This window comes from Macrobrachium nipponense, chromosome 17 (assembly GCF_015104395.2).
Source record: "Macrobrachium nipponense isolate FS-2020 chromosome 17, ASM1510439v2, whole genome shotgun sequence".
Taxonomy (NCBI): domain Eukaryota; kingdom Metazoa; phylum Arthropoda; class Malacostraca; order Decapoda; family Palaemonidae; genus Macrobrachium; species Macrobrachium nipponense.
The window spans coordinates 27,130,680-27,145,973 of NC_087210.1; the positions used below are offsets into that span (position 1 = coordinate 27,130,680).

The following is a 15,294-nucleotide window of genomic DNA, read 5'->3' on the forward strand; positions in this document are numbered from 1 at the left end:
CATGAATCTTACCAGTGACAGATATGATAGCTGGGTGATCATTAGCATGAAGGAGGATGGTCTTCAAGAAAGGAGATGCTGCAGCCAGTACTGCACAGTGAGCTCCTACGTGACCACCCTCAGCTAGGAGTACAGCATCCAAACCAAACTCCTCATCGTGCAGTTCCCTGTAATGCCAGTAAGTATCCAGGATTCATTGACAAACTGAAAATTCATGTTCAACACACACACACACATATTCTGTATTTATGTTAGATGGTAACAAAGAACAGAACAAAGATAATGCAACTTTGAAAAGCATATTAATGGTTCAGTTCTGAAAAACTAAAGTATTTAAATTTTATTGTTGATCACAACTACTATTATTGCAGTAGAAGCAGTACAAATAATAACTAGAAATGACTGTTATAAATGGGTAACAAAGCATAAGACCATATGTTTTTACCATGCTTAATTCATTGCATTGTACCCAAGTGTTTATTTTCATACTGTGGTGTCTTATTTTCAATAACTGTATTCCAATAAAATTATGATTTCTTGAATCTTTAAATGTAACAGTACTTTCTGAAAATTAATATCTGACAAGCAACACTTAAATAGATTGTACAAAAGGTAAACAATCAGCATTAAACAGAAAACCAGGAATTTTATCAAATTAAAATAAAATGTTTAGAAAAAATAAATTATTATAAAATATTTGCTTCACTAAAATAAAATTTCTGCATTGCCAGATAATTCCCACCTGATAGCATGGGTAAGATTGGCATCGTGACGAGGGTTGGACAACTGGGATTTTGGCAACGGTACTTTCTTGATAGAATGACTGTTGCTACTTTTGTGTTCTCTTGACCTGTCATGATGATGATGGTGATGGAACCTTTTAATATCTCCGCCCACTGATGTAGCCACGGAAGAGGACGATGTCGTTGTCGTCGTCCTGTCGCTTCCACTGCACTTGATATCTTTTCTGTCCCGGACGGATTTGTGGGGCTTGTCCAAACGTTCCAGCAGGTACGATTTGACACTCTCACCACTGCTTCCATACGGTAGGAATGGCCTCAGTCCATCCAAGGCGATTGGATAGGGTGCATCGACACCTCTAGCAGCCAAGAGGGCCATCGTCCCTTCCAGGTTTTGTAAGAGGAATGACTTTGTTCCATCAGTTCCATGGGGGAAATGTGTCTTGAAGCTTTCGGCGACTGAGTTGAGCTGAGTGGTTGTGGCATCAATCGCAAGAGTGAGGGGCGATTTGCCCCGGTCGGGCAACATGGAGGTGGCACTGTCATCTAATCTTATTGGAAAATGCGGCTTTGGGCCTTCCATTCTATCAGGGAGGAGTGACCTGGCACCACTTTCCATGTTATCTCAAAGCTGTCGAATGGGGACCCGAGGAACCCACGTGATGTACTGGGATGGGAGAGAGGGGGTGTGGGAAGCCTCGTTGGACAACACCGCCTCACACTCGCCAAGGATCCCGTCTGCACAGTTTGTGATCTACATCGAGTGGTTCTTCAAGGCTTTTTGTGTGCAAGCTGTAAAGAAAATGAATGACCATTACTCATCATAAACCTTAAACTCAATACCTACATTGTGCATGAAGACACTCATTCAACACCAAGAATATGACTGAATTTTTTTAAAAATGACATTTGATGTTCATAGTAAAGCTGAATATATGGAATGTTTACAGTTATTATCCTGAGGCCATTCACTTGAAAAATAGTGTATGACTTACATGTTCCATTTTCTTTGTGAATGGCCAGCAATGGAAAAAAGGGGTAACAGAGGCTACAAGAATTTCTATCCGTACAGTTCATACCATATAAAATAACACGGAGGTATGAGCTTTAAGTGCCTCAGGGTCGATATGTGTCCATTTGCGGTCGCAGTGTTGGGGAGCGAACTACCGCTTCTGGTGAGGGAAATGGTAGAGTGGGGAAACTCCAGGACTCCATGGATGGTGGGGACGGGGGAGGGTGGCTTTACATATTAATGAAAAAAGACCATTACTGTTTTAGTGCTTCTATGAACTGCTCCAAGATTCACTTAAAATTTTCCTACTTTGCTAATGTTCAAACTAGAAAATAAGTTTTAAGTAATAAAACTTCATCAATAACGACGGATTAATTCCTTGTTAATAAGTAATTATCATAAAGAGAAGCTTCATACATAAGAAAGCATCAGTTTGGAATTTTAAACAACAACCACAACATCATTAAAATAGTAACTTATTTTAAACAACAACAACAACAACAACAACAACAACAACAACAATAATAATAATAATAATAATAATAATAATAATAATAATAATAATGATGATGATGCACTTACTAAAATTTACCCCAAAAACAGAGCAGACAAAAGGTTTGTTAGTGAAATGTTACGAATGAGAACCGTAGATTTATTTAACAGGATGTTTGGCCGAAGGTCATGCTAAAAGTTACAAAGCATAAGATTAATTATATAGTGTATGCAGACCAACTTTAAAATAAATGAAAATAAGTACAAGACGCATTTTAAAAACCAAAAGGTAGTACAAGTACATAATTCTCAACACGTATCTTTTTCCACATTTTCTAGGAACCAGCGCTCTGTCACGTTTTTTATATCATACAGACTGCTAGTCTACTGTGGGCAGTTCTTTCTCGCTTTTAAAATCGGCACGTGGTTTCTTCAGTGGTAATAAGGAAGGGGTGATAACAACAGAATAGTACTAAAATAACGCCAAGAAGAGGTATGCGTTGCTAACTTGCACGATGACTCACAGAGTTGAAGCTTGACCTAACCATCACAAACTGACAGGTCTTAAGTCTTTTCGTAAATTAATATTTTGTTCTAGTTCAAACGTCCGCTTGCAAAAAAAATACTACAGCTGAAAATCTTGTGACAGAATCACCCGTTTCTTCTTGATTCTCTACTTAGTTAATAAATCTAGAATTCGTATTTGGTGTCAAGATTTCTTTCCCCGCGGAAAATTGTGACACTGGCTACGTCACTTGTTAACTGTAATGGCACAAGAACTGGCCGTAACGACTGGAATATGCCGCGACATACAAAAACCAACTTGAAAATCTTTGTGAATCTAAAATGAAACGCGTGATACAAAATTTGGATGCCTGTCATTCTTTTCTTGAACTAATAACACAAGCAGTGGTTCTATCTTATATCAAAGAACATTTATGTAAGACGAGAAGAAACTTTTACGTAAAAAGTGAAGATTGTCAATGATAAACGTAAGAATATACATTTCTCCGAAACTCTCGGTAAGAAAATCTAGCAGGAGCTGTTGCTGGGAGCTCTTGCGAGCGGTGCCGCCGCCTCCTCCCGGCTGAAACCCCTGGAAACAAAGACGAGCTCCTGGACTAGGCCGATAAACTAACGGATGACAAAACTGTGAGATGGAGACCGAACGGCAATATTTATACAAAAAAAATGAAAGTAAATTTAACGCGTAAATACAAACCAACATTTTGCAGAATAAATGCACTAAATACCAATACAGGGAGAGGCACCAATTTGTATGTGATGACGTAATAAGAAGGGAACAAAAAAATCTTTCTCGAAAAAATATGAGGAAAATTTTTTGGTGCCCAACGTTCGCTTAAAAAGAAGGGAGAGATGGAGGAGCGGGCGGGTGGGTGGGACCCTGGTCTAGGAGAGGCTACACTACCGTAAGAGGAAGGAAGAGGGCGGCGCCCAGGGACAGAGACGAGGATCGGAGAAAACGAAAGAGATGGACGAAGAGGAGGAGGAGGAGGAAAGGCGGAGAGAGGGAAATAGAGGAAGCAGAAGGCGACGGAGGTGCGCGTCTACAGCCGCTGGGGAAAAACCGCTGCACTCCACTTCTTCTGGGTCGTTAATTTACGCGCTAGAATGGTCGTGTCCGGGAGCTCTTCTCTGAATACCCCTCCCCCCACCTATTCTCCAGACCTCCTCCTACCTGCCACCATCACAACACTCACCCCCTACCCTGACCTCACCCCCCCTCAACCACCCTCAAAAACCTGCCTTCCCTCTACTGACACACCCCCCATCCACTTCCCCGACACACTTTTAGCCTTCTTTGCCTTCCACACTAAACCAAGACACGATCTTTATGCTATCCCTCCCCTATCCCCCGTATCAAGAAACCCTCCTAACAACTCGACGGAATATTTGTTTCTTTCTCTTTGTTAATAACACTTCTCAACACTGTTCACTGTATCCAACTTTAGTCATAGCAGTTTCAAGAAATGTCTTCGATGAAAGAAATGGAAATTTCTTCGAAATATCTGACTACTTGAAAAGGAATTCTCAGCCGGGCTTTATACCTAGGCCTCATTCCAGACAACTATGTCCTCTAGGTCAATAAAAACAAGAGAAAGGTATCATCCCAAACGTTCATTACTTTTGCATTTTCAGAAGGCTGACATTATGCAGGCACTCAAATATAACTGTAACAATTTTTGTAGATTTCATTTTGCAACAATCGATGCAACACATGACTTGCCAACTTCTGTAATATGTCTCGGGAGAAATGTTACTCTGAAACAGATGACGAAGCCTGGCTTTGCTTGTAAGAAAAAAAAAATGACAAAGCATAACATCGTTCGCGTTGACTCGAATGATAAACGTATTAACAATAACACGAATTGAAGAAGACCAGACAGATGACAAAGGCCGCCGGAACAGGCCACACATATATCTGTGGGAAGGTGGTTGGTAGCAAATAGGCTCTGCCGTACCACACTCGTGGGAAGGAAAGCAGGTGGTAGAAGACTAGTGCTGGCTTGTGCTGAAGAGATACGGAGGGGAGGGAGGGAGGGTGCTATGTGCCACTAACAGCAGCCGAGCTGGTGATGGTATTTAAATATGCACACACGTAAACACCTGCACGACAACCTCATCTCCTACTTCCCGCCGTTTTCTGAAGTACGTCTTTTGTTAATTATATATAAGAGACGTCATCCTCTACACTAATCGTCGAAAACGCATTTCATTTAACAGAATGACTATAATGATAATCCACGAACGTCAATGACGCGACATCTACGGTAGATTTTAGTCTTTGGAATACGAACATAACTTCAATTATGGTTCGCGTTTCCCGTAGACTTTTCCATGTTGGATCCCAAACATTTGAAATTTTTTTATCCTTAAACAAGTGTGTCCAATGACTAGTTTCACCTGGGACGAGAGAGAGGGGGGGCGGGGGGCGGCTTAACATCCTCCTTACCATTTCTCTTGCTTCTATTTCTCCTCACAGATAAGATCCTTAAAAGTGGAGAACAAAGAGGTACACAAATTCACTGGTCACGTCAATAAAGGTATAAAATAATTCCGGAGAAATAAGTCTCAGGCGTTCCGTCCTCGTTCCCGAAACGAACGCGACTCCTCGACTGTCAGTTGAGCGTGCTACTATTTGCGCCACAAGACGAGGAAAGGAGGAGTGAAAAGGCGCGGCTGCAAGAAAAGAAACGATAAAAAGAATACCGAAAGAAGTAACAGGGGTGAGTAAATTGAAAGAGGGGAAAAAGATAAGAAAAGAAATAAGGAAGGGGAGGGGTGAATACATATGGAACTGAAAAAATGAAAGGAAGAAAATTCATAAGAGGAAACCCGTACAAAAACCAATGTTCGGATGAAAAGGGATGCAAAAGTCGAACGGAAAAAGGGTACAGACACTGAAACGAAGCGACACCAGAAAAGGTGAAGGTACGAAGAAGTTTGGTTAGGAAAATACGGATACCTGGGGTGACGGCTATATCATTTCAAATCACTTCGCATTTCGTCATCAACGGAAATATCATTCAATCACAATGCCATGTCAGCAGTGCACCTCGCTTCACAACAAAAACAAGTATACATTGAATTCCACATCAATAAAAAAAATTACATGTAACTGACTACTACTAGAAATGAACCCTTCTTAGCCAAATGTCATTATTTAAATGTTTCACAGTACAAAAAAGAAATTAAGACAGAAGGAAAAATATTAAGAAATCTTCGTTAATATCCGAAATCCATTTACATACATTAAACAGACTATGTAGGGACCGGGAAATGGTAATTCTACAAAATTCATTCGATTAGCCAAAAATACCAGAGGCAAAAGCAAACACAAGATCTGCAGAACTCGCAAAATAATAATAATAAAAAAAATGACGGTGAAAACTATATAGGTAGGAGTACATTGCAGAAGCCAAATGACTAAGATTAATCGAGAAACATCGAATATGATGAACCACCTGACCTATGGTTGGAGAAAAAGAAAAAAAAAAAAAAATCATTTCCAAAGTTAGGTATTGGGTAAACAATGGGTCTCTAAAACGCGATGGCAAATTACCCATAAGACCTGACAGCCAAATAAATTAAAATTCAGAAGGGAAAACCATTTCGGAAAAAAAGTTACAAGGAATAATCACTCTCACTGCAAAAATACTGTGATACAAGGTGCTACACTGACCGGAAACAAAGAACAATCGTTAAAAACGAACTGAAGAACAATGGAGAATTCGATGAAATAATAAACTAATGCCAGCAATCCGTTAAGACTTAATTGCGAAAAGTAGCGGCCACAATTAACACAGGAACTGTGTTTACATTCACAAAACCCCCTATAAGGAGCGCCCAGTCACTGAGTCATAGTCCTACTACGAAAGCTCTCCCTGCTTAATAAGCATGGCAGTACACTATCAAAAACAATATACAAACTCAATCAAGGCCCACGAGTATTTAGGATGCTAATACAGATTTGCAACCGTACGTCTCAATAGAAATAGAGTTTCTGCTCAAATAATTTATACAACTTAATTCAGGACAAAGCCCCTAAGCTAAGCCAAACAACGATAATCGGTTATGGGAGCCACACCGATTACAAAAGCAAAGTACGCCAATTACAATTAACGATGGACGCATTAAGTGCGCATACCACGACGCCAATTACCCAGCAGCAACCGGTAGAGCAATTAAAGTTGTGGCTGATGGCGGTAGAAGAGAGAGAGAGAGAGAGGGGCATACGCGTGGAAGGAAGACGGTTATGCAGATGGGGCTGGTTGGCGTTGACACGACGCAGCTGCTTCTGATGACGGAGAAAGTTGTTGCCTTGGGAAATATATATATATTATATTATATATATATATATATATATATATATATATATATATATATATATATATATATGATATCTGTGTGTGTGTGTGTGCCGCGCGCTGCGCGCGCGTGCGGACAAACTATATTCTTTTTCTGAACATTCACTATCTGATAAACACAGGAGACGACTGTTTTGCGGACGCTTCTACCGATGGACAACCACGCCAAATAACAGAGACGGGAGAAACTCCACAAGATGAAAAAAAAAAAGAGAAAAAACTGGGAAAAGTATGCGGGCTGTGGGAAAGAAAGCAAATGTCGCGCTGAGAGAGAGAGAGAGGAGAGAGAGAGAGAGAGAGAGAGAGAGAAGGAGAGAGAGGTGGGGGGGGGGGTGGGGGTGACTTCTGTTGCGTCACCAAATACAATCAGGTGGACGCACAAACGAACTTGCTCTCTCGACAACGTGACGGGCGCTCTTGCAGCACAACAAAACTGGTCAGTCTCTCTCTCTCTCTCTCTCTCTCTATGCAACAGGTTATTATCCCATATGTTGTGGAAGGGGGAGGGAGACCAGACGAGAAGAGGGGTGGGATACGCAGAAGCGAGCAAATGTGGGAGGAAGGGGGGGGGGCGTAGAAGAGCGCCCGTTTAAATGCGAGCACCGAATTTGCTGGAGCGCGCTTGTGCGCTATTTAATGGTACGGTATATCATGTGCGGCTCGAATAAATAAGGCTGAACGAACTGACTCTATGACTCGAGACGGAGGGAGGGGAGGGGGAGTGACACTGCTGCGTTTCGTGACCTGAGGAGCAGAGCAGAGCAGAGTGGCAGCTGCTAGGGCACCGATATTTAGCCAGAGAGAGAGGAGAGAGAGAGAGAGAGAGAGAGAGATTATGCGACAATCTATCATGAAAATTTAAAGTTAAAAATAAAGCGCTGCGTATAAGAGCGAGTATTTTCAGCGGTGTGCATAGCATAGCACGTATATTATTTACGTCAACGTAGTACAAGTCTATGAACCTCAAGCGAATTCGATCATTTGGATTACTCAAAAGGCTCTTATAAGAGGGCGCTGCAGAAAACGAAATAAGCTAAGAGGCCAGAACTGTTGGAGGAAGAAGAAAAAACCAAGAAGAAAAAAAAAGAGAGAGAGAGACGGGGGAGGTATTGGGGAGGGACATGCTGTAGTGGGTGTGAGGTCTGTTGGGGGTGAGTGAGTGATGGCCACGAGGGAAAGCACCAGAAGGTTATCGGTGGATGGGTGTGTGTGGTGGAAATGGGTAAGAGTGGGGAGGGGAGGGTGGGGGAGGAAGGCAGCAAGTAGAGGATGGTGATGGGTAGGCGCCTGAGGAGGGGGAGGGGGGGGGTGGGGGGGGGATAGAGGGGTGGCGGTGCCTGCCTGGCCACCACACATTGCTGTCAGTAGAAGACTCTAGTCGCCACCCGTGCAACCCACACTACGACAAACATCATCTGTTACGCCCAACCATCCACCCCGCATCTCTATCTCTTCATTTAAATAGTGAGTCATATATATATATATATATATATATATATATATATAATATATATATATATATATATATATATATATATATGCCTTCAATGGTATTCATTAAACATTCCTCGTTAGCAATTAATTAAATTCATGTTTCCGGGTGGAAAATAATGATTTGAAAAGCATCAAATCCATGGGATAACTTTTATGATATTGCCTCGCTAAAATACTAATCGAGCGATAATAATAAATCATCACGAGACCAGACGAAACACTTTAATGCATCCCATACCATTTTCCCACTCACGGAGCCTCTACTCACAACCATTTTTACCTCATTATTTTCGCTGATGGAGAGAGAGAGAGAGAGAGTGTGTGTGTGTGTGTGTGTAGGGGGGGGGGGGGTCATCAGTAGGCAGGGGAGAGGGCAGAGAAGTGAGGACTCCAGCGGGGGCGACATTAATGGGTCGAAGGCTTCAGAGAGCCGGTTCGTGTGTTCCGACGGCGACAGAAACTTTGGCCAGGAGGCACGTATACCTCGTACCCGCCAACTTTAGGCGCCGCCAAAAGTTAGCGGTCGCCAACTTTAGTGGGGGCAAATGGGGGTAGCAGCGGCGGCGGCGGTGGTGGGGATGGTGGGTGGAGCGGGTCTTTACGTCCAACAGGGAGACGACGAAGACGATGCCGTAGCTGATGCCTCTTTGCTTTTTTCCTTTCCAAGTTTTTTCTCTTCTTTCGTCTCCCTTCTCTTGACCTAGCACCGACCGTCAGTAGCGTTTGTCGCCACCTCCCACCATTAACGGTTTGAGAGACGGGGAGAAGAGAGTGAGCGAGCGCTGCCGTTGGCCGCTCAACATAAAAAAGAAAAGAAAAAAAAAATCTGGCACATTTTATTCACTGGCGCAGGATGGGGACTGCATAAAGACTAAATAAACGGGCAGATAATTTCCAATGGATGATTATAAACATCGATAACAAAAATCGGGCATATCAAAAGGCCAACTCCTAACCATAAGCAAGCATAAAATCAAGTCACAGAAGCAAACCTAAAATAACGTCCCAGAGAACACGAAAAATGAGAAAGGGTCAAGAGATGCACCGTCAGATACTTGAGGCAGCAGCGAAAGAAGGTGCAGGATGATGCAAGGACATGACTGATGGTGAACCAAGACGACCGACCGACCAGTCCCTCTTTCTCGCCGTTTTTCTTCTTCCTTCAAAGTCGAGGCTTCTGTGGCGAAAACAAAGGCAATAGAGCTGCTGTATTAGAAGCACGTGTGTGAGGATGTACATCCATTGCAAGACTCCCATCTTTACAATTAAAAAAAAAAGAAAAAAAAAACTTTTCAGAAGCTCTTACATTAAAGTACAAGAGACGAAACTCGGCTGTTCGTATGAAAAACGGAGAGAGAAGGGGCGGGGAGAGAGAGAGAGAGAGAGAGAGAGAGAGAGAGAGAGAGAGAGAGAGACTCGAGGGTGTCAGTTGTTGGAAGGTGGGCGGTGGTGCCGCCTGGGCTTTGTTGCCTTTCCCCTCCTCCCTCCCCCGCCCCAAAATCAACCCCCTTCCCCTGGCATTCCCCACTTCGGGTTCCTCTTCAACGCTGTTTAGTTTCGACCTACATCCTCCTCCTCTTGCTTCTTTCCTTCTCCAAAGGCGAAAGATAATGCTAAACTTCAGCCGCATTAAAACTAGTTTTTTTTTTTTTTTTTTCAAAGCTCTTCAACAATAACATTCTATGTTACCAACTAAAATAACTATATCTAATACTGCTGATATGAACGTCAGTTCCATCGGAGTTTCATAAATAAAACTTGTAATAATTCCAATGGATAAGAACATACTTAACTAATCGAAAAGCAAACAATATTTTAAGGTAACGGATAAATGTTGACGCAGCACGTGTACTGCCATACAAAAAGGGGTAAACAAAGGCAGGCCTGACTGACCTTTCGATAGGAATAAAAGGAGCTGAAATCCTTCCTCCATCCCGTGCCATAATGAAGCTTCTACAGCTAGGGATGGATTTTTAAGGCTAAGGCACTCGAGCCCTCCCAGCCCACCCCACCCCCCTCCCCCACCCTGGCTCTAACTGTCCCGTCCCATAATCCCTGTGTCCCCCCCCCCCCCCCCCGCACCTACGTCCCCGGCGCCTCGTGTCATGATGTGGGTGATGAGTCTACTGACCCTCTGACCCCCAAGGGAGGAGGAGGAGGAGGAGGAGGAGGACGAGGATCTACTGGCAATGCTAATGGCCGACAGCCACATTGCCGCAAAAGAGAGAGAGAGAGAGAGAGAGAGAGAGAGAGAGAGAGAGCCATTCGAACGACGAGAACAAGTCATCCATACGAAGCGACTTACAAACGGGTGCGCACATAAGCGCGCGTACACATGCACGCACAAACACCTGCTGATACGAGATAAGAGTGGAAGGCCAGTTACGGTGAGAGGAGGAGGAGGAGGAGGAGGAAGGGGAGGAGGAGGGGAGGAGGAGGAGGAGGAGAAGGGAGAACCGGGAGATTACGGCTGGGAGGGAAGAGGGTGATATAGCAAGGCCGTGCAAATGGGGGGAGTGGGAATGGGACGTGTTACCGGGGCCTGGCTTAGGGCAGCCATCTGATTCCCTGCCCCTACCCTCTCCCTCCCTCCACCTCTCGACCGCAGCGGGCGACGGGTGACAAAGTGCGGCCCGCCCGACACTGGCTTTCACTGAGGGAGACCTGGTCTTCTGGCTGCCGCTGTGCTGGCTGGTTCTTGACTACCCGGTGCTCATAAAGGACCCTGAACCTAACCAACCATCAACCAGCCTCTCTTACGTATATGCTGCCACTTCTTGAAAGACACCTCAAGCCATTCTCATTATAAATATCGAGCATAAGAAGAAGCCATGTTTTAAACAAAATGCTATATATACTACAAGTAACTTTTTTTTTTTAAATAATGATTTCCCCTCGAAAACACCAATACAAAAGAGAGATGACTTTTGTTACAATCCAACTACAAAACCGAGATACAGCTTCGTCAGGTCTTGTAACAAACTTCTCACCTCGATCATTCAGATGTTACGTAACCTCTGGTGACTTACAGGCACAATGAGTAATTAGTTTACAATTCAGACTGTTTTATTTTAAACAGCAATTTTTACATAATACATTAGCATTTGCTTATCAACATTAAGTGTATGGTGCTTTTAACGACAACCCATATGGTAGCCCACTGGAGGCTTATATTGCTTATTATATAGTTACGTGCCACAGAACATTATAGAGCCTCTAAATTAAATACTTGGCATCATCAATCGAAAAATTAATGAAATCTAAGGTAATCAGCAGACGCTAATTACAACTGCGGTGAGGAATACGTAAAAATCAAAAGGCACACGTTGCAGGTAAAATATACATATTTCAACTCGGACCGAAATTATAAAGCTTTTTAAAAATTATTATCACCAAGTGTAGTGAACAAAAATAATAATTTAATGCAACTAAGCTTCGGAGTTCTTTTTAAGGCCCATCTAACAGAAATGTACCGGTAACCGCAGCGTTAGACGCCAATGTTTACCTTCTTTTTTTCCTTTCACGCCAGCACTGTGCAAGGAAGATCGCAATGCCCGCCCTAAAGACATTCCCATACCAAATCTTCAAACTTAAAATAAGAGGCACAATTGTCGGCATTTCTATGCACACTTGGAATACCACAAAAACGCATAAAGTAAACCATAAGCAAACAATATAAAGTTTTTCCACCAACTTTTGCTAAATTTAACAATAGGCTAACGAGTATCTAATTCGTGCTTTTCCCCAAATCTCAAAACAAGCCAAGATTATAAGAAGCAATCAGGTTTGTCATAAACGTCTGAAAATATTTTCTTGTGAAAAGTGTGTTCGAAACAAAATGATTAAAACTTCCAGTATACGTAGTACTTACATGTGGTATGATGGTAGGTTACTAATAGCGATCTACTTGTTACTACCAATGTTTCGCAGTCCTGAATTTTTAGCACCATTCCAGACGACAGCAAAAGTGGATGGAGACTTCCACTTACGATATCACTCCAGATGAGAGACGCAAGTCTCCGTCGAAGATTATTACTATGTCGAGAATCTTAAAAGTTACGTAATCTTAAGAGCTCGAAATGCTTGCATGAAAAGGCAAACTGTAGGTGCACCGCACTGAAAGCATGCAGTGAAAACGCATTTTTCTTACTTGGAAAATTGTTCATTTACATCAGACAATTTACGGGATTTCATTTTAAAATCATAAGCATTTTATTAAGAACAATTCCGTGGTTAATTTGGCTAATACTCTTCAGACATACACGTTTACCTCAAAGTATCATAATATAATGCAGACAGACGCAAAGAATCCTACCATTTGCAACCCACCCCGACTCCCAGGAGACAAAGAAAAAAAATGGGAGGTAAAGAAGCAATTCATAAATAAATCAAGCAAATGCAGAAACTCAGAGATGAGAACCAGAGTACGCAACGCATAACAATGAACGGAAGCGTGGCATCTCAGACTGAGAATACAACCACATGCCATAAGAAATAGCACAAAATAACACCCTCTACTCTTCGAAATTCAAATAATTCACCATTAACAGATAAAGACAAGGCGAAAAATACAAGTGCAAAATAAATATTTCATTAATTACAGATGTTTACTATAAAATAGCATGCGTTCAACTCATACTTTTGTTTCACGACCATATATTAAACGAGCGTCAATAACCTCTTATTATCTACATACGGATGAGGCACGTTTTTCGACAACACTCGATCCTACTTACTGAAGGAGTGATAACAGCCATTACATTTCTGTCTTTTCTTCTCGTAACGCCAGATCAATAGTAGAGGCAAAACAACAATTAAGGTATACGGGACTTCCCCTTACAATGATCCGAGCTATGCACTTCAACAACGGAGGCCTGAGTCACATCTACAATCCAAAACATAACATCGGTACCAACTGAAATTGAAGGACGAAAACTTGCAACAATTCCATGCATCCGCAAGGTCTTCATCCACCCCACTATCGCCCTCATCCACTGGATGAGTGAATCACCTGACACACTATCTCGCCGCTTCACCTTCCCCCGCTTCGTCGTCCATTACATCCAAGGACCCTAAAAAACCTGTATTTCCCACCGAACCCTCTTGGAAATAGAGGGCTTTGATCGGCACAACCCCAGCTCCGTTTTTATCTCTCTCTCTCTCTCTCTCTCTCTCTCTCTCTCTCTCTTCCCCCACCTATTTCCGTTCACAGTCCATGTAAGGGACGAGAGAAAGAAAAGGGGCTTTTGGTAAACCCCATTCTATCATGCATGCCGCCCTTTCCGTGGACCTTCGCCGACCTGCATCCCAAGTTTGTTGCATTGGAAATTCGAATTGAATCGATGGGGTACATCTACCCTCCAGCTGACTAACAGGCAAAACGATTATGTACAAGCAAGGGTTCCTTCGATCATAGCTGTATTTTTTGAAGGAATCCCTTGAATAATACAAGTACGTTACTCTACCACGAACATGATTTCATTAAATCACGATTCTGACAATGCTTCATAATATAATAATAATAATAATAATAATAATAATAATAATAATAATAATAATAATAATAAACTGTAAATATAGCCCTCTTAGTGTTATAATCATGTCTTAGAATTTGTTTTTTTATTTTTAATAATATCCAACTACTTGTTCTCTCACTAACTGTTCCGGTCTATTTCAAAGTCAACAACTGTAAATCATTGAGCCACTAAACATTTGTAAAGTTTATGCTTAATTATCATTCTGAGCTAAAACACATTTGTATTATTATTGTAGATCCCTTGTATTCTCAAGTATCATTCTAAAGATACAATATCTCAATATGTATGATGATGTCAAACAAGTGGTCACAAAACAGACATCTAAAACAAATAAAATGGGCATTCGGTGACTGCAAACCTCGACCATGGCGGAGCATCCATCCCCGACAGGTCCCCCCCCCCCCTACCCCCCATGAATCTGATTCCTATAATATTTCCCATTCATGTAAAAAAAATCCATACAACCGTCTGTAAAGTCCACAGACGAACAGAGCCAAAAGTATAACTTCCTATCGGTGATCATTTACAACATCGAATTTCATGAGAGGCATTCGTGCACACAACGATTCTGATATACTGCACCATAATTAAGGCCCCCCCTCCCCTCCCTCCCCCATTAAGTCACGTTTCAGTTGATACCAACATGGGTAGAAAAAGTATTTAATTATTAAAAAAAGAAAAAAGAAATGCTACAGGATCCTTTTGCTAACAGTTCCAATCAAATACACACAAAGACACCTCAAAACCGAACTAAATAGAAAAAGGAATATTTTGTACCAAGTGTCGAACTTCACTTTGGTAAATTACCTCACGAGGTTGAATGTCAGACTGCTTCTTACAATCACCAGCGACATTGGTAATACCACCTTACCAACATTCCAGACGCGGGAAGAGACAGACAGACAGACGACCCAGTTCATGGGAGACAAGCGAGTAGAAATGGCCAACCAGAACTAGGCGGAGAGACGCGAGATAGAGAGAGAGAGAGGGAGAGGGAGAGGGGTTGCGCTCAAATCGAGGACTTCCTCCCCTTAAAAAATACTGGAATCCAGGAAAATTTTATGTGCGTTCGAAGCTGAGGGGGGCCAAAGGCTGCCCTCGTTGTATATATGTGCGTATGTATGTTCTTT

At 42.3% G+C, this 15,294-nt stretch overlaps 1 protein-coding gene across 1 annotated transcript in view; it reads right to left on the bottom strand.

Moving 5' to 3' along the window:
* The window catches only part of LOC135196147 (uncharacterized), an 805,200-nt gene that overhangs the window by 17,955 nt on the left and 771,951 nt on the right, over positions 1–15,294 (bottom strand). The window contains 2 exon segments of the mRNA XM_064222701.1: positions 13–167; positions 743–1,532. Coding sequence (XP_064078771.1) covers positions 13–167; positions 743–1,359 — 772 coding nt within the window. The 5' untranslated portion in view covers positions 1,360–1,532.